Source organism: Sander lucioperca, chromosome 13 (genome assembly GCF_008315115.2).
Source record: "Sander lucioperca isolate FBNREF2018 chromosome 13, SLUC_FBN_1.2, whole genome shotgun sequence".
In the NCBI taxonomy this organism is placed as follows: domain Eukaryota; kingdom Metazoa; phylum Chordata; class Actinopteri; order Perciformes; family Percidae; genus Sander; species Sander lucioperca.
In genome coordinates, this window is record NC_050185.1 from 8,011,833 (window position 1) to 8,035,640 (window position 23,808).

General features: G+C 39.9%; 2 protein-coding genes across 3 annotated transcripts; both read left to right on the forward strand.

Annotated features, from left to right (window-relative positions):
* The first annotated feature begins 6,793 nt into the window (after positions 1 to 6,793).
* Positions 6,794 to 11,313, forward strand: zfpl1 (zinc finger protein-like 1). Of its 2 annotated transcripts, none has more exons than XM_031311053.2 (8): positions 6,794 to 6,995; positions 8,419 to 8,526; positions 8,619 to 8,730; positions 9,180 to 9,373; positions 9,569 to 9,647; positions 9,748 to 9,939; positions 10,115 to 10,238; positions 10,354 to 11,313. In XM_031311053.2, the coding sequence occupies exons 2-8, from the start codon at positions 8,425 to 8,427 to the stop codon at positions 10,538 to 10,540; spliced, it is 990 nt and encodes a 329-aa protein (XP_031166913.1). In that variant the 5' UTR covers positions 6,794 to 6,995; positions 8,419 to 8,424; the 3' UTR covers positions 10,541 to 11,313. The 2 variants fall into 2 exon arrangements, with proteins under 2 accessions (XP_031166913.1, XP_031166914.1); XM_031311054.2 differs by having other exon boundaries at positions 6,810 to 6,995; positions 8,412 to 8,526.
* Positions 11,314 to 14,528: 3,215 nt separating this feature from the next.
* si:dkey-273o13.3 (filaggrin) lies at positions 14,529 to 21,995 on the forward strand. Its single transcript, XM_031311089.2, has 9 exons — positions 14,529 to 14,879; positions 15,320 to 15,581; positions 15,857 to 17,477; positions 17,754 to 18,569; positions 19,135 to 19,163; positions 19,443 to 19,604; positions 20,347 to 20,413; positions 20,633 to 20,737; positions 20,956 to 21,995. The coding sequence occupies exons 2-9, from the start codon at positions 15,373 to 15,375 to the stop codon at positions 21,736 to 21,738; spliced, it is 3,792 nt and encodes a 1,263-aa protein (XP_031166949.2). The 5' UTR covers positions 14,529 to 14,879; positions 15,320 to 15,372; the 3' UTR covers positions 21,739 to 21,995.
* The last annotated feature ends 1,813 nt before the right edge of the window (positions 21,996 to 23,808 follow it).

The following is a 23,808-nucleotide window of genomic DNA, read 5'->3' on the forward strand; positions in this document are numbered from 1 at the left end:
GTTGTGCTGATGTTAAACTTTTCACATCTGGTCCTGGAGGAAACAACATCTGTCATTACTGACACCGACCCTACTGGATATTTAAAAGAGGGAAAAACTCTCCGCAATTTGTTTGAACTCTTTAGCCACTGGCCCACTTTTTCTACTCTGGTATGTCTGTCTTAAAAATCCTCATTGGGTAAACTGTTACCAGGCCATGTGAAATTGTTATGACAAATTCACAGTGACTCATCTTTTTATATCACGAGTTATTTTCTCTCTACAACAGATCCAGGGAGTGTTCACTTTTAATCACTAGAGACTTGAGCGGCGCTCTGATATTGTCGACAAAGCCATTCTGATCAAACACCTTGAAGGTAGGTGGTACTGACACATCACTTTAATGGTTGATTTTCCCTCTGCTCTGAATGAACATATCCATTACACTGTAAAAAAATCATTGTCATCCACTGTGCTAAAAACAACTGCATCCTCTTGGTTTTAGCTACCATCCCTTTCGCTCTACACTGCCTTAAGGAGCAGAGGGTGTGGTGGACATACAGTATGTAAACAAATGAACAGGGTTTTAGCATGGCAGATTGGTGTCTTTGGTGTTTGTGCATTGACATTGAATGGTCAAGTACAATTTAAGCTCGGTTAAACAGGCCCTACCAGAGCCACTGGGTGAGGAGAGTCACAGATGGCTCACTAACTCTCAGACAGCTGCTGGACATTACATCAACCCAGAGAGTTCCCAGATCATAGCCTGCAAAACCCTGCATTCTAACGCTGTCCCATAAAGGAAATGACACAACAAAGCTATCGATGTAATAACCATGGCACAATAGGATCTACCACTGTTCTCCACCTTCACTCATAAGAAAACCCAAACGGAATCTGCTGATTTTCTTTTACAGTTTTCAGCGGTGATCTGACTGGAAATCTGTGGAATTTAGCTGACGTTTTTTCTGCTCGGGGTGGAGATGTGTTAACATTCAGAGTTTTTTTTTTTTATTAGTTTAAAACCTGTGGAAAACTGAAACTGGGCTCAAACTGCTTGTCAGCAGTGTTTCAGAGGCAGAAACATCAGACCAGACCTTATTGGTCCCCAGAGGATGAATCCTACTGACTTTGGTGATCCAGTGCCATTGTCTTCAACTTTTTAATTAGTTTATGATCAAATAGCTGCAAAAATAATGACATTCCCATCAGCCTTTAGATGTACTTTTTGTTTAGTGCTAATTAGCAAATGTTGCATGTTTTAGCATGCTAACCCTCTAAACTAAGATGGTGAATCTGGTTAACATTATACTTGCTTAACAGCAGCATGCTGATGTTAGCATTTAGCTCATCACTGTGTATACAGCCTCAGCTGCTAGCTTGGCTGTAGGGTCCTTAACTTTTGTTATAATAGCCAACTAGATGACAGTGGTTAGAGATTCACTGATGATACACCAGATCACCCCCTGTCTATTCTGTCAATCAATCACAGTCGGGGTGGACCTCTGCGACACCCTAGTAACGTTTCTTCATCCATCCTGAGATCTTCGTGGGAGCGTTATCTCACACTCACTGAGGATCTCACATTGGGGAGTGTCAATTTAATTTACTGTCTCATAAACCCTTTGAGACTTAAACAGTGATTGCAGGCCATCCAGAGACCCAATAACAGTGGAGTGCTGGGAAAGGGAGGGTACCTTCATGCTCTGCACACCTTCACTCCCTTTGAGCCACAGCACTTGATCCTTGCCTGCATGCTGTCTGTCTTCACGGATGAAACTCCACTGTAAACACCAGGCACTGCTTCATATGATCCGGGCTGCTATTGTGGTGTCCCCTGTCTTTATTTCACAGAAAAGACAGGGGCAAGTTTCTCTCTTTTTTTTCTTTTTTTCTTTTTTTTTTTACCTGCAGAGCTGGCATCTTCACTTTCTGTCTGTCATTTCAAGAAGTCTGGATAATTGAACGTTGGGTCGATCTGGTCGTTGTGCACTTTGGATTTGAATAAAGCCATGCTGGGGCTTCTTCCTAATAGGCTGAAGATGTGTATGGAAATTGTTTTAGTCTTAAACGGCAAGAAGCACCAATTATAAGGCAGATAGGGGGGTGAATACTATGTGGAATACCACACATTTGAGCTGATTAATTGAAACTTTGCAGAATTCTCTGCTGGGAAAATGCACTGTTCAGAGCAATAGTCTACACCAGGCATCTGTCAAAAAAATTATTCTTTAGAAAATGCTGGTGTCTTTTCTCTGTCAGCCAATGTGTCTGTGTGTGTTTATAAGCGAGGGAGTGGGAGAGAGTCTGGCAGTCACACAAAAAGCACCAAATAACCAACCATACATTTTTATTCTTGTCAGTAATTATTTTGTTGTGGAAAATACAGCTCTTTCTATTTGTTAAACCAAATGAAACACAAGGAAAGCATATGCACACATATGCTTTATATGCACATTGTATATGCACAACCTGAGGACCTATACTGAATGCCATTTGTGCAGCAGTGATGTTTTATGTTTTAACTCCCACTTTCCTCGCTGAGCTCAGTGACGAGGACAGTCTAAGTGCTCCAGACCTCTCGGTCTTTTATAAGATTACAGGGTCCAAAATTAAATAGAGGCATGTGGAAAGGTTGGAAGGCCAGGGAGGAGTCAACAGGGCCGAGGTAATGTCACTGTGCTTCTGATCTTTATTGGGAGTGACACAGACAGAACTTCCCTCCCTACCTAAAAACACACACACACACACACACACACGCACACGCACGCACACACACACACACACACACACACACACGCGCGCACACACACACACACACACACACACACACACACACACACACACACACACACAAACATGCATTTCCCCTATATTGATTAGTTGTGGGGGGGGAAAGGGTTGAGGTCAGCAGGAATATGTCTGAAATTCGTTCTCTCTGTCTCTCACACTCCATTTATCTCTGTCTGATTCAATGCTCTCCTTCCCCCATCAGGGGGCCATGCTTCATCCATATATCTGCGACTCCCCTCCCCTGACCCGCTCTTACAATCTGCCGTTTCTTTTTGTCTGTCTCTTTGCCCTTCACTTGACATACATAAATCAATCACTCAATCCAATTTGGTTCAGAGCAAAGCCTGATGGATTTGCTTCTGAGCCAGCGTCCTGATAAAGTAACAGTATTCACAGTGTAATTACATTAGAAATTAAACGATGTGCTTATGACCATGGACTTGATTTTGCTTCATTTTCAGTTTTCACACACATAGAAAAGGAACAACAAAACACATACAAACAAATAAATAGCAACCAGAAAGAGAAACATTTCATAGCTCAAGCTCACTGTCAAATGGGGTAAACACAGTAGTTTTCCTCCTGGAGACTGGGACTCCCAGAGGAGTGCTAAATTGTTTCAGATGGTTATTGAACAAAATAAAGCACATTTCTACTATATAAATATATTATACATTTTATTCTTCTCTCAGATAAATGCTGATTGTTTTCACATGTTTAAAATGCTCCACACAGTTAGCACAACAGGACTCTACCAAACAAGGAATGCTTTTTTCATTGCTTTGACACTTGGATTCAGCTCATTCAAATTTAGTCATTCAACAATACTTGCATTATCTGTTTTTAAAAATAGATGCACATAAACTCAAATCCAAACCTTAAAATTTCACATGGGTGACAGTTTACAGTGATTCACATGTCTTGAGATCTATGAGTAACAAAGGCACTGGAAGCCTTTCAATTTCATGACCATCTATAAAAAACATTCTATAAATCTAATAATGATTTTATTTATTTTTGATGAATGAGTTGATCTGATCTCATATATAAACTGAAGATGTGCTGTTGTGTTTTGTAATAAAAACATGATCTGTGCACTTTTAATGCTATCAATAATTAAAACAAAGCTAGAATGAATAGCCGTGGATACAGGAAGGGGCCCATACTGTAGAAGGCCAGAGTACAGGGTCCAGAATTTTGTACTACGCCCCTGCACAGAGTATTGATATGTTATGTCTAATTAAAAATTTAAATAAATATCATCAACACTTCTGGGAGCAATGACAAATGAAACCAATCCAGATGTTGTACAGCACATGGTGCATCTGTGTGCAGATACAGTATGTAGAGAATAGCTGGAGTATAGGATGTAACCTTATATTTAAGGTAACATTTTGTAAACATGAGATGACACAATATGTAGAAAATGATCTTCTTACTATCTTCTGTGACAGACCCTAATCATCCCTGACTAACTAAACTAGCTGAATGATAGTACGGGTTGTAGGTACCAGCCTGTGATTTTGAACAGTGTTTAGAGTTATTTTGCAGTCTTGTAAATGCAACCTGTTTAAAAGGTATTACACATCAAAATGAAACTCCTGTCAGCAACAGCCTCCACAGACCATCTGGATTTTCAACACCCCTCTGATTTAGGACCAATCCCTGTACGGTAACATCAGGAAACTGATTCATTAAACAAGCCGTGCCCGAATCTTAACGCTTTCCCTCACAGATAGAGCTGATAGCTGATCAATAGTTGCCAGACTTCATCAATCAATGTCCCCGCGGCCAACCCGGCAACCTCTCTGGTTCACTTCAGACCCAGCTGCCTCCGCTGCAGGGCTGATTTGTCCTCCAGTGTCTCTGTCATTTGTCTTTAGATTTCCCTTCCATCTGATAGCTCCAGCACTTTTCAAATGCCCTTTCCACGCGTCCTTTCCCCCCTGTCAGTGATTTATATGTGTGTCTGGTCATCACTGAGGACACTACAAGTTCATGCTCATTTGCACAAAGTCATTTAATCTCCTATTAATTTTTTTCTTTAAAGAAGTTAAACAATTTGCCACTGGGGGTGAGATGATCCCACACAAATCCAGACTTGTTTAAATATGCTTTACTCAATTGTTAAATTGAACTGTATTAAAAGAATGAGAGCGAGTAAGTTAATTTGCGAATGTTTGGTTTTTACTGCCATGCAAAATTTGAAGGATTTTACACTTGATGCTTCATTAAACAACTTTTTATTTCATGCAGCATAATTTGACTCAGTGCTTTAAACCTTGTAAGATGCATAGAGCACCTCTGCCTCCTTCTTTTGCACTTATTGGACTCCAGCTGTTTTTTTGCTTTTTCTATTCCCCATTTTCTCTCATCGCTTCCCTCTACGGGCAATTCACACGTGCAGTGAACTGTGAAGGGAAAAAATGTACCCTCATTCTCAAACACATGCATGGCCCTTTACACACACAAGCATACATGCATACTGTAAAGACCAAAAGTCATTATTATGCATGTACGGGCAGCGTCGTGCACACATCAATGTCATTATCATGCATTTAAAAATTGCTTATCATGGCTGGATTGAGAGCTAACATGGTCCAGAGTCCTTTTTTGAGCAGCAGCTATGAATTGTAACACTGTTGATGTCTATCAAGGCCTAGGCTTTTATGACAAGTCATTTCCTACATTTACAGAGCCTAACTATCTCTTTCAGTCCATTTCCATTTCTGACATTTGGCAGACTTTCTCTGCCAGACCGCCTCAAAATGTGCTCACTAAGACAACACCATCAGATCCAATGAAGACACATTTTGCTGCAATCAAATTGTCCCAGTGATTTGCTACTTAAAAGTGTAACAAAAGCTACACTGCTCTTTCATAAAATCTGTTTTTCTGTCTTTTTCATCTTTTCATTAAGTCATTGCAGTAAGTCATAGGTTTATGATCATAGGCCCCTGCAATCACTGATCATCTAGGCCTATATAAAAGATCCACAAGTACACAAAGAAGATCAATAACCTATATCTGTGATAACTATGTTGGGGTCTGTTCTGAAAGGTTAATATCTTTATCTACACAGACAGCATTGATTGGTGAATGATTGAACCCAGCATTCTGTGTACTTTTGGTAAAAGCCAATACTTTATTGGCTGTCAGTTTGTACACCCTCTGCTGACTAAAAATACAAACTGCAATCTGGCACAAACCAAGTACAAAAAGGCAAGAGAACAACACAAGGAGCCTGTTTGCTGCTGTCTAGCAAGGAAAAAATGGGAATGTGTTACATTAAATAAAGAATTGTAAAAGTATGACAGTTTCATCACTTTGATGCCTCTCCTCCACACTAAAGCATTTATGCACAGAGGCTTTAGGTTGACATTTTTACAGCATAGGTAGGCCTATCCCTATGTCTATAGAAGTGAAATGGGATGGGAAGATGGGATGTGTCATTTACAGTACACATTTAAATGTGCATAAATCATGACGTCCACTAGACTCACAGAGAGAATCTGTCACAAGAGAGACATACTGTATGGTGTGGATAATGAAGACTTCCTTGTAAAGTCATAAATTTCTCTCTGGATATAGAATCTCAAATAGATAAAATGTACAAAATATATGAGGTCACATATTGTCTTCATTCATATATTTACACAGTATCAGTGTATGTCTTGCACTACAATTTGGATGCTATTAAGCACCTGTGCATGTAAAATAAAGCAGAGCCTCTACCAGTACAGTATGAAGTGACAAGCCTTGTTTTAGCCACTATTTTAGGATATGCAGTTAACAAGAGAAGAAAGGAACAAAATGGGGGTGTGAAGATGATAAACAAACAAGCTACTTGCCTACATTATACATGTAGCTAAACTGTGCGTCATATGTCTAATTAAGTCACATTTTTATAGTTGTATAAAAAAAAACATACTGTGAATTACCTAGTACTAATTTTAATTTTAAAAAGGAATCCAAAGGAGCATGACGTCCAGCTCAATAGATGGCAGAGTGCATCTGTTTGATGAGTGACAAAAACACACGAAGAAGACGCAGAAGCGGAAGAGACGTGGCACATAAACAGAGTGAGGAAGGAATCAGCTAGCTGAGTTTGCTGATGACAGCTTCTGCTCCTGCTTTCCACGTGAATTTGACAAGGAAGCTTAAATGACAGTCGTACAACATAACCTGAAACGAACGGGACTTGATTAAAGTTTGTGTGACAGGTAACATGCAATTATTTATCATTTGCGTTGGCACTTCCTTAACTCTACCAGCAAGCTAGCTAGCTAGCTAACTAGATTAGCTCGCTAACGTTAACGTTACCTCACCTGATAACTTCCAGCGAAGGTAGCAGCTAACGTTAGCTCAGATACATCTTGGGATTGAGCTGCCAAAGGTGTTATCGCTAACAAGACGTGTTAGTCGGTGTTGAAACATGAAATGTGTACGAGTAGCTTTTAAAAACCACAATATTCTATTTACAGCCAGTTAAAGCCAAAGTTAAATAAGTACAAATCACACCAACAGACATCTCGGGTGGGTGGATAACTAGCTAATAAGCACATTATGTGTCATGTTAAGCCAATAGCCTGTCGCTATCGCTAATGATAATGTGGCGAAGATTTGTTAAAATTGGTGCTCTTATATCTACTAGGGGTAACATTACTAGCCTCGTTTGGGACTGCCTTATCCAATACTTGACATGGCAATTTAGGAAAAGACAACATACTGTATATACTATCATGATGACTAAAATACCTGGAAATACTAACATAGGATAGGAGTAGGCAGTATGGCTAAAATCCTCTTATCACAGTATATGTCATTTTGTGTCGCAACATTGCAACACATCAGGATTAGGTTAATTTTTTGGAACAAGCAATCAAAAAGCAAAATAATTGGACAAGAATGGCTCTATTCGGCCAAACCACCAAATGAAATACCTGTTAAATAAATTTCTTCATCACACAAACAAATACAATCAGAGTTATTAATGGCATATATACTTTGTTGTGTATGGTACGGCAAAGTGTCTGACGATTGACAAATTTACATGGCATATATTGTCATACGCCCCACCCAATACTAACATATCAACATATGTCCAAGCCACAATTATGTAAAGTACAAAGTGCATGTTTACATTGTGATTTTTATTGCTTTTTTGATTATTTCCCTATCCACATGGTCAATATTTATGATTATCTTCAATATTACTGGCAGAAGAGATGTACACATCGTACAACACTCTGAGGTTCAAACTCTTCTCACGACTTTTTATTCAGAATATAAGGAAAGTGAGGAGGCTTACAAGCAAAACTATGCCAACAGCCAGTGTGTCTGGGGATATTCCAGGTTTTTGGAAAAAGGGAAGAGATAAAGTCATGTCAGTATTTGCCTCTAGCCTGTATTAAAGACAACATTAGCCTTAGGATACATAAATTCCGTGCAAACCTTTTAATGTCACTTGATTTTGCTTGTAAATGAAGACACATTCTTGTTGCGCCTAGCTTCTGCTCATACTAAACCGGAGGACGATCTGTACTTTACATAATGATAAGAAATAGGATCCTCAGTCAGAGGAATTTGTGTTGTATACATCCATAACAAACCTGCATTTGTTTGTCTGTCGTCAACAGCGCGCAGGTGGCTATGGGTCTCTGCAAGTGTCCGAAGAGAAAGGTGACCAATTTATTCTGCTTCGAACATCGTGTAAATGTGTGCGAACATTGCCTGGTCTCCAACCACAACAAGGTCAGTGAGAGAACAAGTATCACATGATGTTGGTTTGTACAAAACTTGTAACATCACATTAAAATTCTGTATGTCGACTTGCTGCCCTTCAGTGTATCGTGCAGTCATATTTGCAATGGCTCCAGGACAGCGATTACAACCCCAACTGCACTCTGTGTAATAATCCTCTGAATGCTCAAGACACTGTCAGGCTGGTCTGCTACGGTAAGATAGTCAACTTTCAGTTTATTATATATATATATATATATATATATATATATATATATCTATCCCGATTTGATTACATTTCTGATTCGATTCTATATCAATTAGATTGGGGAAATTTCAGTTACAATACCAGTTTTGCTTGGATATCAAAGAGGTTCTCAGAGAACTTAATGCTGTAATTGTACAAGCAAGAAACGACCCTCAAATATTTTTTTATAATGCACCAGGTTAATGTTTACATTAGGAATTGACCTCCAAAAAGTTTGTTTAAAGTACTTTATACTTATACATGTTGAAAAGGCATAAAAAAATAAAAAAATATACTAAATATCTGGATTTTATGAATCCATATCAGATCACTCAATCAAAGATCGATATTAATTGGATAATCGAATATTTTAACCCAGCCCTAATTGGGTTGCTGTGACGTGTTTTTCCTTCCACAGATGTGTTTCACTGGTCTTGTCTTAATAACTTGGCCTCTCGGCTGCCCCTCCATACGGCTCCAGCGGGATACCAGTGTCCCACCTGTCAGGGTCCAGTGTTCCCCCCTTCAAACCTTGCCAGCCCAATTGCTGATGTGCTGAAAGAACAGCTGTCATCTGTTAACTGGGCTAGAGCTGGTTTAGGGCTGCCGCTGGTAAGGGCCCGTTGTTGTTATTATATACCTTGTTTGGTGATCTCACAACCATTAGACAGGCTTCCTGAAAACAAATCAAGTGAGAAGAAAATACACATTCAGATCTCTACGTTTTCTGGTTGTATTTAAAAAGCAAATCATACAGATGTAATGTTCTAAGATGTCTACAAAAATACCATCATCTTTGTCTGACAGATTGAAGAGCCCATTGGGGTGCTTGAGGAGACCACAGCTAATGATGTCACTGATTATACTAACTGGTCAACATTTGATGGTGAGCCTTAATGTTTACTTTTCAGTACATTACAACGGGCACAGACTGTTTTGTAGATGGTTATTACACGGTATTACTTCAGCGGTTTGTTTTTCCACAGCACAAGAACAAAGTAACATTTACCCCAGCCACTCTTACAACACCAGCCTCAGCCCAGCCCCAAATTCTGTCTCACCTCCAGTACAGGAAGACCTTGGAGGTCCTCGTAAAAATGTGGATCCAAATATGCAGGAGCACTCTGTGGTCAACTTTCCTACTGCCACTACCAGTGACACAGTTACACTACACACAGGTAAAGCAATAGAGTGCCCTCTAAATCTACTCTCTCCCACTGCTTTTAAAGTACTGCTTGTCTTTCCCTGTGCCCTAATACATTTAAAATGTTTTAAGCTCACTTTTGTGCACATACTGAACATTCAACTTTCTATGTCGAAAGATTAACAATATCCTTTGTCGTTATCCTCCAGCATCGTCACCAAGAAAGATCTACGACACACGGGACATTGATCACAGCTCTGCCACACGGATTGACTTTGACGATGACAAGTACCGGAGACGGCCAGCGTTAAGTTGGTTTGCTCAAATTCTCAAGTAAGTATCATAATCTGCTGTGAAACTAGAGCTCTCTGTTATTACTTTGAATACATTACTACAAATGTCATTGTCATCCCTGTTCTTTGAGTTTTTTTTTTTTTTATCTTTTCAGAAATCGCACAGGTGGAAAGCGGACATCTCTGTCCTGGAAACAGCGGGTCTTCATGCTCCTTGTGGTCGGAGTTCTGGGATTCTTTACGTTGATAATCATCATGGCTAAACTTGGACGTGCCTCTGCTGGCTCCGACCCAAATTTAGATCCTCTTCTTAACCCCAACATCCGTGTGGGGAAAAACTGAAAACAAGCATTGATTCCTTCTTTTCCTTTTATGTTACACAATATAAGCCTGTGTAGAACAAGCTGAAATGGGACTTTCTAATACATGGTTAGCCCAACAGAGGGAGCCGCTTACCCAACTTGAATGGAAAAGAGAAAGAGACGCTGCACCTGCGTTAGAATGGAGGCAATCTCTGGTTCCATTCATTTGCATCAGGCAGTAGGAACATGTCAGGGCCCCTTCAAAGACCATAACAAATCTCACAACATTCAGAAGTTTCCTGTGGTTCAAGCAAAGCAACCGGCAAACTCCAAAGGTGACCAAGGCCCGGTGCATATAGACAAAGGATCTGGTTATTTTTGCTTTGAAAAGCAAATGATGAAGAGGGGTATTATTCATATATACAATTCCAGCTAACATTTGTCAGTGATCTTTGTAAGTTCTTTTTTTTCCAAGTTCAGTAGAAACTAATTAAACACTGTTGATGTTGAAAGAACATCTTAAGCTGGCAGAAAAGTCAGAATATATCTGTTCAGCAGCGAAACCTCTACACGGTTATAATGAAATGATTCCACTTGATTTGATTTGCGTGGCCTTGTGCGTTTCTCCTTTAGAGAAGATGTGGCCCTCACAACTGGAATCAAATATACCCCACACATGATTAATACATAAGTATTTATGGGTGTTTGCATTACTTCTGAAATTGAGTGCATTGCTTTTAGATTTGTCATACATATTGTATGTACATTTTCCTGATGTTTTTGACTGTCTATTAAATGGGGAATACTACAGAATTTCAGTATTATAATGTATATGATTTTTAAAGTCCATAAATCATGACTAGGGATGGCTTCCGAATTCATTACTTTTTAGGCACCGACCGACGAGTATTGAAAAATGCCTCGTCATTCAATACCCAATTTCAATACCTAATGAGTAAATCTCATCAGCGTCAGTGAGCCAATAAGCATGCTGCATGTTTCTAACGAGATCTAATAATGCTGGTGATTGGCTGTTTAGCGTAACACGTCATAGAGACACGCAGGAAAAACTCTACGTTACACAGATACAGGGCTCACATAGTAGGAGCTGAAAAATAAAGAGATTTCTGCCATTATGTGTAATGCAATTTTGGTATCATTAAAAGTATCGTTCAGGAACCGGTATTGAAGTCAAGGTATTAGTACGAGTGAAGATTTTCTGAAATGTCAGTTGTGTTGAGCAGCTTCAGTAAAAATGAATGCCATAAAAGAATAATACAATTACAAAATATATTAGTGTTGCACATTTCAGTGCAGAAGCTCAACCAAAAATGTTATTCCAGTGCCCAGTTCTCATGAAGCTTGTGCTGGCCGTAAGCAGCTATTGATGAGAGTAAAGAAGATCCCATACAATAGATGCAATGCTAGGCTCTTAGTGTACTATGCTGTAAATTGCTGCACTCCTTTTTCAATATTTGCAGAATAGTGACAATATTCATGAATAATTACTGAAAAACAAAGAACTGGAGGAAAAGCGGTAGTAACCACTCTTAATCACGTTTATAGGACCTCACTATGGCAGGACACTGCATACATGTCTGTCTTCAAAATAATTAAAAATGTTTAGATTTAAAGATGCAGTTTGTGCCTTATTTCAACAGGTAAAAGTAAAGGCTTCACTTCTCCGATGCATTAAGCTCAGACCACCTTTAAATAGCTTGCATGCATCGTCACCTGGTGGGATATGCTTCATAATGACACAGCCCAACCTGCAGGTCAAACTCCATCGAAATGTATATTTTTAGTGTTCAGATTGCAAACATTGTTCAAAGATGCAGTGGTGAAATTCAGAAAGCATAAGGGGAGAATAAGAAGTGTCTTTTTAGTGAAGAAAACAATACTTCATTAAAAATATATTTTGTGCATGATGTTGTATCCCAGTTTATTTGACAGAAATCCAAGAATGACCAAATATTTTTCGAAGGAGAAATTGGATGTTAGATACTCCCACCTTGTGCTAAACATCATGAACTTTAAAGGGGCAGCCTTTAGATATATCTAATGAATGAACTCACTGTGGTGCTCAGCCATGACACTTCTCTACAAATATTTTGCTCACTACTCCCCCTGGTGGTGTGTCCAGCTCAGGACCCCCCCCCAGTATTGTCGTGTGGTCAGTCAGTGAGCTCAGTGATAGGACAGAGACAGGGTCAGGTCTGTGGACGGACTCTGCTACTTCAGTGGCTTTGAATGGCTGCAATTCTATACTCTGCACCATTCACTGCTGTATAAAATTGTATATTTATGTTGATTACATTGATTTCATTTTGTTTGTCAAGTTGAACTTATATATACTTTCTTTTATAAGGAAATGATGACATTGTCATATTCATTCTATTAGAAGTACGATCTTGTTGAATAAGACTCTACATGCATGAGTTAGCTCTCTTTCTTTGTATTTTTATCCAGAGTCAGTTCAAACCTTACCCCAAGCTTTTTTTCTCTTTTGCATTGTGTTTTCTTAGGCCTTTGCAACACATGGACAACTGGCATTTACAACCTCACAGGTCAATGAATTAATGGCAGTATCCTTAAACCCTTTACTACTTCAGTCGATTTACAATTTAATTCACTATGAGAGGTTTGTTTCATTATGGAAGTGCCTCACTATTTATTAGCAGTGTATGTTTGTGTGCTGCTGTCATGACGATAGCACTACAGCTAAGGGGTGGCTGAGTGTCGATCTGATGTGAAATGTTATATTTGTCACAAAACCGGCAATGTTCATTCACCTAATACAGAGTTGTTAACAAGTACATGTAGAGGCCATATTTCCTCCTCCTCATAATTTTGGAGTTATTTTAATGAAAGTTATAACAATGATTTTCTTGTGAAAAATGTGTTCAGTAAATAATTCCATAGGACACTAGCAGTGTTCCTATGCCTATGATCCTGTATGATGTAACTTTGTCACATGCTGTCCTTGCAAATCCTCGTAATAACCCCCTGTACGTGTGAGTGTTAGTTGCCTCTTCTAACTTTCCATTGCATTTGCCAAACAGTCACAGCAGTGTTGGTCTGCCATTGATTTTTGGTGGATGGGAGCCATGTTGCAATGATGCAGGGAAAACTGCCGGCGGCAATGCAGATACACGCTGTCAAATTACAACGAGGATGACAAATCTGGCACTTGCATGCACCACAAAGCTGTGGTTTGTATTGTCAGATATATTTCTTGACATAAAAAAATATTTAAATTACAAGTGGTTTAATATAACATCACAATGCTATGTGATGTATAATTGCCATTGTCACTCTATTGGAGTCCAATGTATTTCTCAATAACTCTGAGTTATTAGATTGCCAATTGCACTGACATAATAGGGACATCCTGATCAATAACTTGACACTCTGTAGTTAACGTGCGCATAGGTTTCTGATTCTCTGCTATGTTCTCAATTATAGGTGGAAACATTGTCTTTGTGATGAACTCTTGATATGTTGAGTGATTTTTTTTTTTTTTTATAATTCAAAGTTTTATGGTTCTGAGCTCGGCCTTTACACAGAAAGAATTATCATATAAGCAAGCACTAACATATTCTGACTATAGTAAGAAAGTATTTTGTAAATATTTAAAATATAAGTAATACAAGACGAGGTGACATCTGACACACACCCATTAGCATGCCTCAAGTTATGCAGGCTCACTTCAACAGAAGAGTTTACCTCTGACATGTTTTCCTCTGTTTTGATGTGCCACACTGAATTTATTGCATTCGTTACAAGTTGATTAATGAATGCTGGAAGCCAGTGTTTTTTGGCTGGTACAGTCACTCAGATCCCAGGCATTAGGACATTCATACATCATTATTTGCTCAGGGTATCTCCAAATAAAAATATCATTTAGATATACTGAGATTCTCAGGAAAGCCAAACTGTAAACTGTAACAGGATGTTTTTTTGTCAGTTTAAGTTGATCCTAAAAAATCCTAAAATATTCTTGAGTGAATTTGATAAAAAAATTAAACATGTTTTGTTTTTTTTAAAAAGAGTTTTGACCAACAAGTACATGTGAATACAGTAAGAAAGTTTGTATTGATGATCTCTTGTACTGTATATGTACAGTAGATTACTGGCATCTTTAAAATGTTTCAAGGTAATTGTAACCAGTCATATACAGTAGTCAGTATAGTGGAGTTTAATAAAGTTCACAGTAGTTACGTGCAACAACTATCTCCTCTCTCATTGGATGGCACAGCAGTATATATTGATGTGTGAGTGTGTTTCACATGTTCTTCCCGGTTTAATTCGATGGTGCATCACTGGGAGAGTCATTGTGTTTCAGTGAACTCCACCTTTCCTGTGGCTTCTTCGAGAACGTAAGTACAGGTATGGGCTATATAATATTAGACAAATATCTGAATTAACTTCTGTGTAACTACTTTCTGAACAGGAATGAACTTGCATTAGATACCTAGAACTTGTTTTGGAATTAAATGTTTCATAGCATTTATTTTTGTAAATTTCCAAAGCTGCATTTTGCACTAAGAAGTCTGCATGGTACTGCTTTATAAATTGCCTTTTCACTGCATGTAGCACTGCATTAATTCTGTAATTCTGTACATTTAAAATACTTTAGTACAGTTCAGATAAATCTGATAAGCAATCATGTTACTGCTACCAATGTTACTGATTCACCATGTTTTCCTAATTTACCAGCATAATAGTGTGATTTAAAAATTGAAGTATTAACATGTTTTTATTTTTTTTGTAAATGGATAGAAAAAGAATAGTTATGGCAGACTGAAGTGTTCCCCAGGGATCAATATCGTGCCAGTTTCTGAGGACGACTTTCAGCTGCAGCGCCAGTTGATGGAGAAATATTTCAGACCTTTGCATCCTCATCAGGACACCAGAGGCGTCAAGGGTCATAAGTCTAAAATGTGTGACCATCAAGAAAAAGGCCACAAGCACGGAAAGACTTCTAACTCTAAATCTCAACCAATGAAGCACCATCACCAAAGTCAAGGCCATCGTCATCGTCAAAAGTTACAACAGTCAGATGACAACGATAGCCATGAGTAAGTTTGGAATTTTTTTTACATTGTTTATTGTGCTCATGTATAGAGTCTATGCTGAAAATAGTCTAAACCCTCTGTTTTTATTTTGTTTTAGTGTTCTTCATAAGAATAAAATAGCAGAGAGCAATGCTCTTCTTAGTTTAATTGTTAAAGGAGTTTTGAGTTATAGATTTGCTCTGCTATTGCAAATATAATTATCTTTATCATTAGCTTGTCTCAGGCTTGTATTGGTATCCAGTGTGTCTTTAACACCCACGTTCTCTTTTTTTAAAAAGCACCCATTCAACAGCAGAGGACAGCCTTTTCAGTGATCATCCCCCCGACCATCAACATCAGTGTGACGATGACAAGACTCATCACTCTCACCATTACCATCGCAAGCAAAACCATCGCCATACTTGTCTTTCAGAAACTCCCCTAAGTTCCTCAACTGGTTCCTCTTCCTCCTCCTCCTCCTCCTCCTCCTCCTCCTCCTCTACTTCTTCTGCTTCATCAACATCCTCCTCCCCTTTGTCCTCCTCCTCCTCCTCTTCCTTTTCTTCCTCCTCTTCAACATCTTCCTCTAGCCTGTCCTCTGAGGCCAGCAGTGAGTGTTTAGATAAATATCCACTTAAGAAGCCCCAGCATTCACTTTCCTGTAATGACATTTCCAGGAAAAACAAGTACTTTGATGAAGAAGAAGACGACACAGCCCCTTTAATAGATAAAAGAGGTAATCAAAACAGGCTCCCTGCCAAACAGAAACAGGAGAAAGGGAAGTCCTCTCACAGTGGCTCCACTCAGGGCACCCTGAAGAACACACAGAGGACTACCAAAGGTTCAGAGAATGATGGTTTTCGCAAAGCCAAATCAATGGAGGCTCTCACTAGACCCAAAGAAAAAGAATGGCATGGAAATGGAGATGGAAATGAACAAGAAGAGAAGAGAAAAGGCGAAGCCAAGAAGAATTTAACGAAGGAAAAAATGAAGTTCTCTGCCTTCCTTAATGAGATCACTCGCCAGGTGCTCAGCCCCATGAGACTCACCACTCTTGGGGTTACAGATGCTCAAAGACCCTGCAGTCCAGGGCAGGGCTCTGTTAGATCCAGTAAGGCAGACAGCAGCACTGAGAAACACAAACAGCAGCAGAACCAGCATGCCAGTGCAGACTCAATTAGCTCCAGCAAGCACTCCCATAGCAGTAAGCACTCTTCTCACTCTAAAACCATCCACCACCATCAGCGTCACCATTCTACAGACTCACCCCATAGCATGAATCACAGGCCCAGAAGCTGGTCTCAGACTTCTCAGCATCATTCCCCTTCTCATAAGCACAACCGCCACCATCACCAAGGAGACCATCACACTTCTGGTCATCACCATGGTGACTGCAACAAACCATATTATCGCCATCATCGCAAAGACTACCACAACACAGCAAGTCATCACCATCACCACAGTCCCGTCCATCATCATGGAGCTCACCATAGCCACACTCATCACCATGGTGACCACCACAAAGACCATGACAACACCTCGCATCACCATCACTATGGAAACCAACATCATGGAGACCAGAGCCCAAATCATGATGGAGAGCAGCACCACAGTGCAACTCATTATTATCACCATCGCAACCATCACAGTTCAGGTCACCACCCCCATAGCAACCACCAAAACATTGAATGTCCTACTACACCAGGTCACCATGGAAACAAGAGCCTAACCAATGACCTTGGAGTCCACCACAGCCCAACAATTCATCATCACCATGGTGACCACCACAGTAAACCTCATCTTCATCGCCATGGAGACCATCACAGTCCAGACCATCATCATCACCATGGCAACCATCACAGTCTAGACCATTCGCATCACCATGGAGACCACCACAGTCCCGACCATCAGCATCACCATGGAGACCACCACACAGACCATCCGCATCACCATGGAGACCACCACAGTAAACCTCATCTTCATCACCATGAAGACCACCACAGTCCAGACCGTCCACACCATGGAGACCGTGTGGACCGTCTGCATCACCATGGAGACCACCACAGTCCAGACCGTCCACATCACCATGAGGACCACCGCAGTCCCGACCATCAGCATCACCATGGAGACCACCACAGTCCAGACCGTCCGCATCACCATGGAGACCACCACAGTCCAGACCATTTGCATCACCAGGGAGACCACCACAGTGAACCTCATCTTCATCACCATGGAGACCACCATAGTCCGGACCATCAGCATCACCATGGAGACCACCACAGTGAACCTCATCTTCATCACCATGGAGACCACCACAGTCCAGACCGTCCGCATCACCATGGAGACCACCGCAGTCCCGACCATCAGCATCACCATGGAGACCACCACAGTTCAGACCATTTGCATCACCATGGAGACCACCACAGTGAACCTCATCTTCATCACCATGGAGACCACCACAGTCCAGACCGTCCGCATCACCATGGAGACCACCACAGTCCAGACCGTCCGCATCACCATGGAGACCACCACAGTTCAGACCATTTACATCACCATGGAGACCACCACAGTGAACCTCATCTTCATCACCATGGAGACCACCACAGTCCAGACCGTCCGCATCACCATGGAGACCACCACAGTGAACCTCATCTTCATCACCATGGAGACCACCACAGTTCGGACCATCAGCATCACCATGGAGACCGCCACAGTTCAGACCATTTGCATCACCATGGAGACCACCACAGTTCAGATCATTTGCATCACCATGGAGACCACCATAGTACAGGTCATCACCAAGGACATCACTCTGAATCACATCTCAACCAGCCCTGCTCCAAAAACACTGATGTTGACCATGATGACCTTGATGACCACCATCCTCATTTAAAGGGCCATTCTGCTGGCAGTCCCCCTTTACACAGGAAGCTGGAGTCACCCAGGAACACTAGCAGTCCTTCCAGTCAGGACAAGGAACAGACAAGCTTCACTGGCCCATCCTCACATAAAGTATGGCATTTCTCTTGGGGTTAAGCCTGTACTCATTCATGAAATCCCATATTACAGTATGTTCATGAAGTCATTATTGGCAAGCCAATAGTTGCCTGTGTTATACATGGTTGATTAACTGGTTATATAATAATGTTCCTCTAATTTGCTTGCCTATTGATTTGGGCACCAGTGTGCGTGTCACGGTGGACACTAGATTAGTTATTACAGAACAATAGATTACATAATTTATCATCAAGGCCACACAGAATATGTGGACACAGAATTCAGCATTTTCTGCAGATTTTAAACAAATTAAAATAAAACTCAGAATGTTAACACATCTCCACCTCAAGCAGAAAAACTAAATTCTGCAGACTTTCATTCTGGATTACCACTGAAAACTGTAAAAAAAAAGAAAGAAAAAAAAGTCTGCAGGTTCCTTTTGGGTCTGCTTATCATGCACAAACTAATGGTAATCAAATTGACATTTCAAATTAACTTTCACTTTATTATTTAGGCATCATCAATATTATTTCTGAATGTAATTTTTCTTGTAAAATACATTTTATTTTCTTTCATACAGGAAAAGGCACATGAACTGGGCAGAATCATGTAAGTGTGATGCAATTATTTTGGGTTTGTTGCCTGGTAATATTCATAGTCCAAGTGACAACCATGACCGTGAAATTGTACATAGATTAATTGGTTGCACACTTAAATGATTTATGGATGTTAATATCATAGAAACTTCTAACCTGTGACATTTTAAACCCAATGTATTAAATGAGAGTAATAAAAGAATAGATTAAGAATTATTAAATTAATTCAACAAATGCTCATGTAAAATGTCTTACTCTATGCTATTTCTCTTTTGTGTATCCATCCTAATAGGATACTGCAGGAGCATAATGAAGGTCTGCATCAAAGTTTGCTGAAGACAGCAGTGAGGATGGAGTGTTTAGGAGAGGAATTCGTGAACAGCCAAAAACTTCTGGAAACAGAGCTTCAGAGGACACGTATGGAGCTTAGCAACCTCACCGAGAGGTTTAGGAGGTAACAAACGCACAGAAAACACTTGGAGTTTATCTCTTCTCACTTCTAATACACAGCTCATTGAAGTCATCTCGATTTTTCTTCATGAGACTGAGGTCATTTGTAAAATAGATTTTTAAGACTATGCTATTGTTATGAATATGCTCAAAGATTGTAGGCCAAATACTTGACTCAGAAAATGAAGCTGCATATAAAAATATTACATAAATTATTTTTTATGTTTTATTAGGGGAATAGCAACTTGCGCTCTTTAATAGCGAGTTTAGGGTTCCACATGTTATACTTAATAGGCTGCTAAATCAAATAATTCCTAAACCAATCACCCAAAATTATAAAGTTGGGCTTATGCAACATTCTTTTTTAATGTGCAGTTTGTCAGGAAATGTAACACAATTGTGACATGTGGATACCTGTGTTTGTCAGACAAAAAAAGGAATTGAATGAAATGCACTGCAACTGGGATGTATTGTTGTACCTGAATGTATTTATCTATGAAATGGAAATATATAAAACTACAGAGATCTGAAAGTGTAATCAATCTAATCAATGTGAACAAGCTCAATCTGCTGGCCCTGATCTGTCATCATCAGCTTTGAAATGAGATTTGTTCTCTTTCTGTTTTTACTATCTGTCTCATGTCTTAGACCTACAATAGTAGTTGCAACTAATGCATTACAATGTGTATGAATGCTACAATATTGATCTATTGTCGATTCTCTCTATTTCTCTGTGCCTTTTTCAGACTACACGACCACTGCTCCTCCACGCAACAGACTAATAATCTCCTAGAGCAAAAGCTTCATTCAGTGGTGAGATTGGAAGCATTTCTTTGTGCTTGATCCTAAATTATTAGAAACATGAAAATGGTTACAGAAACATGCTCATGTAGTGTACGAGCATATTTCTGAATAATAAAGGTTGACTGAGCTGTAAAAGTCACTGAAACTCTTGGAAAGGGATATGTGATTTTTGTGAAATTTCCCACTTACTGAAAGTGACAACTGTGCTTTCTGTACTTCCTGTGTCAGTGTCAGAGTATGGAAGGAGAACGTGAGAGGTTGAACTGGCGTATTTCAGCGCTGACGGAGCAGCTCACTGATGCAAAATTTGCCAACAAAGTGGAAACATTTAATGTAAGATCTTTACCTCCCTTCTTTACCTCCCTCTTAAGATTAGCCAGAGTCAAATTCCTTGTTTGTCTACGCAAACCTGGCCTGGAATTCTAGGCTGGCAATGGCTTCACAAATGCATTCAGAGACAGGGGAGGGAAACCGGAGAAGGGCACAGCCTTTATTATTATTGCATCATTTAATCAATAAACTGATCAATTTGTAACTTCTACTTACTGTAGGTACACAAAACTGAGCTCCATTTTCAGTCAGATGATGGCATGAATCAGGTGGTTCTTCCCATCGCTCCCCCTCCGGCTCAGTTCATGGACAGCCGTAACTATGAAAATTCCAAAGCCGGCGGGCAGGAGCAACCTCTGGGGTCAGTTCCAGAGGAGGAGGAATCGGACTGGTCAGAGATGGGAGACGAGACCCCACGATTTATACTGACAGGGTCAAACAGAGGTCCAGTATGGAGACATAGGGAAGCAGACGGGGACAAAGACAGCGAGGGTGAGGAAATTGTCAGACGACACTCTCCACGCCCAGTGCAGATACCTCATGTCCAGTTCACCAGCCACAATGAGAAGCGGTCTGACGGCATGACAGGTGAGGGCACTTACAGGATCCCCACAAGTCCAAACCTGGGCTCTGCCATCCTGATCCGGTCAGCTAGCCTGGAGGAAATCCCTCTGGTACGCCATCACATGCACAAGGAGCTCAGAGGCACGGAGGCCATGATGGACCTCCACCACCAAGGGCATGAAGCAATCGAGGATTTAGATAATGAGATCATTCATCACTGGAGAACAAACAACGCCAGAGATATGGCTATTGGGAGGCCGATAGAAGGCAGGACGTCAGAGGCAGAAAGCAGCCTGGCCGGCCTGCAGTCAGCCGAGCGGATGCTCAACCACTTCACATGTGGACTGCAGCCCGGGGAAGGCCGGGGCAGGGCCGAGGTGCATGGCTGGACAGGAGGGATTCCAGATGAGGTGTTGAAAGGGGAGCGAACCAAGCTGTGACAGAAACATGAGTGCACAGTTCACTGTGTCGGAAGTCATAATTTACTTTGATCTTTATGTACAAGGAAAAGTTCAATGAAACTCTTTTTTTAGTGGCTCAGTGGTTCAGTCCCTTTATTTAACATGTGGTTTATGGAGATTTTGAATTCAAACTGTGAGACTTACTGGATTCACTTTGATAGCTTGTCTCTAATTAACCCTTATCAGATAGTACATTGGGCTCCCTGATTTGTTTCTTAATACAAATCTAATAATTGTATTATTGTTATTATTATTATTATTATTATTATTATTATTATTATTATTATTATTATTATTATTATTATCGTACATTAAACACACATTACTATTTTAACTAAATTATTAACTAACTATTAAACATGAGATCAAGACAGGAGGCAGATTACTAATATATGTATTTAAACACTAACTGTATATTTCTGTACATTGAAATATCCTCTACAGCTTAGATTTGGTCATTTAATGGAAAAAATGTAAATGTAAATTTCCATTGTATAAATGCAATTACAGGCATTTCTTTTCCTGTTCTTTCATCTCTATGGTTCAGTCAGGAACACTCTCGTCATAGATTTAACCATTTATTGCAACAAATGGAAATACAGTTATACTTGGCGATGAAGGCTCTGTTCTCCCTGGATAAGCCAAGCTGCATGCTAAGATGACACAGGGAGCACGATGCTGAGACCATCCTGTGCATAAGAGTAGGCCCAATCCAAGACATACGTGGTTATGATGACACCCAAAACCGGGAAGGTGGGGGCTGGGGTGGTGGAGGCAAGCTTTGCCAGCAGCAGCAGCAGCAGCAGTGTGAGGCAGCATTGGAGTAGCAGGAAGCAGAGAGGAATAGGGAGACATTTCAATGGACCGCCTGATGTGAAAATGGCTGTGATTGGTTGTGACTGACTGGAATGATTATTCAATTAGTGGGCATATGACTTCCGTGTCCTGCATGAACTAACGCAATGCTTAATAATACAAAACGTAGGCTATGCTAGTGTTATCAGTTTTCTTTATTGCATGAAACATTATGTATTCATATAAAATGTACTTCTTGTGTAGGTAGCCAATTATGCATTGTTGAATGCTATATACTACGTTAAATAAACTAAAAACATAGCCTTACTAGGCATGTATTATAGAATATAATGTAGCCGATATACAGTTATGAAATACCTTTAAATGTGTGTATAAGCCAAAATAATTATCCTGTGATTGTGCAAAACATTTATTTCCTCTGGTTGCTATAATTACTCTGCCAAGCAAAAAGCGTGCAATTGAACTAGTTTCACAAGCTTGTGGAAACATCATCCATGTAACTCTGTCCATGTTACGTCTAATAAACCAAAATAAACCCTAATTTCAACTGTGTTCATTTGTTTTATTGATGATCAACTTTCCTTGAAAAGGAATAGATTTAGATGTAGATCGATATAGGGAGGATTTGCTATAAATTTAGTCACATAGGAAAAGTTCTGGAAAGTTACTGACAGACGGATTGACCAGGGACTTTGTTAGAAAGACGAGGAGATACTTTGCTGAGCTAAACTTGCCAGGTGTTCTGTGAGACATATTTATTTTTTATGACAAGGTTATATAAAAATAGTTGACTTGACTAGACACTAGTGTTCAGCATGCAGAATTGAAAGTACATTGTAGCTACATTAGCATTGTGGCTCTATGGATGGCGTCGTCAGTCTGACAGTCAGTCAGTCATTGTGGGACACCACTTTGATCCAGATTAAAATATCTCAACAACTATTGGTGATGGATTGCCATGAAATGTGGTACCTATTCATGTTACCAGTGGTGGAAGAAGTATTGAGATCCTTTACTTAAGTAAAAGTACTAATACCACGGTGTAAAAAATACTCTGTTACAAGTAAAGTCCTGCATTGAAAATGTTACCTAAGTAAAAGTATGTAAGTATCATCAGGAAAATGTACTTAAAGTAGTAAAAGTAAAAGTACTCAATGCAGAAAAATCCTCACATTTTAGAAACTGGAAACGATCCAAACAGTCAATCTATGAAGTGTTTAATCAGCTAATCAT

Coding starts and splice junctions, on each gene's coding strand:
- zfpl1 (XM_031311053.2), top strand. CDS start 8,425: ATGGGTCTCTGCAAGTGTCCGAAGAGAAAGGTGACCAATTTATTCTGC. Junction 9,940..10,114: donor CACAGTTACACTACACACAG/GTAAAGCAATAG, acceptor GTTATCCTCCAG/CATCGTCACCAAGAAAGATC. Junction 10,239..10,353: donor TGGTTTGCTCAAATTCTCAA/GTAAGTATCATA, acceptor TTATCTTTTCAG/AAATCGCACAGGTGGAAAGC.
- si:dkey-273o13.3 (XM_031311089.2), top strand. CDS start 15,373: ATGGAGAAATATTTCAGACCTTTGCATCCTCATCAGGACACCAGAGGC. Junction 19,164..19,442: donor CATGAACTGGGCAGAATCAT/GTAAGTGTGATG, acceptor CCATCCTAATAG/GATACTGCAGGAGCATAATG. Junction 20,738..20,955: donor ACAAAGTGGAAACATTTAAT/GTAAGATCTTTA, acceptor TACTTACTGTAG/GTACACAAAACTGAGCTCCA.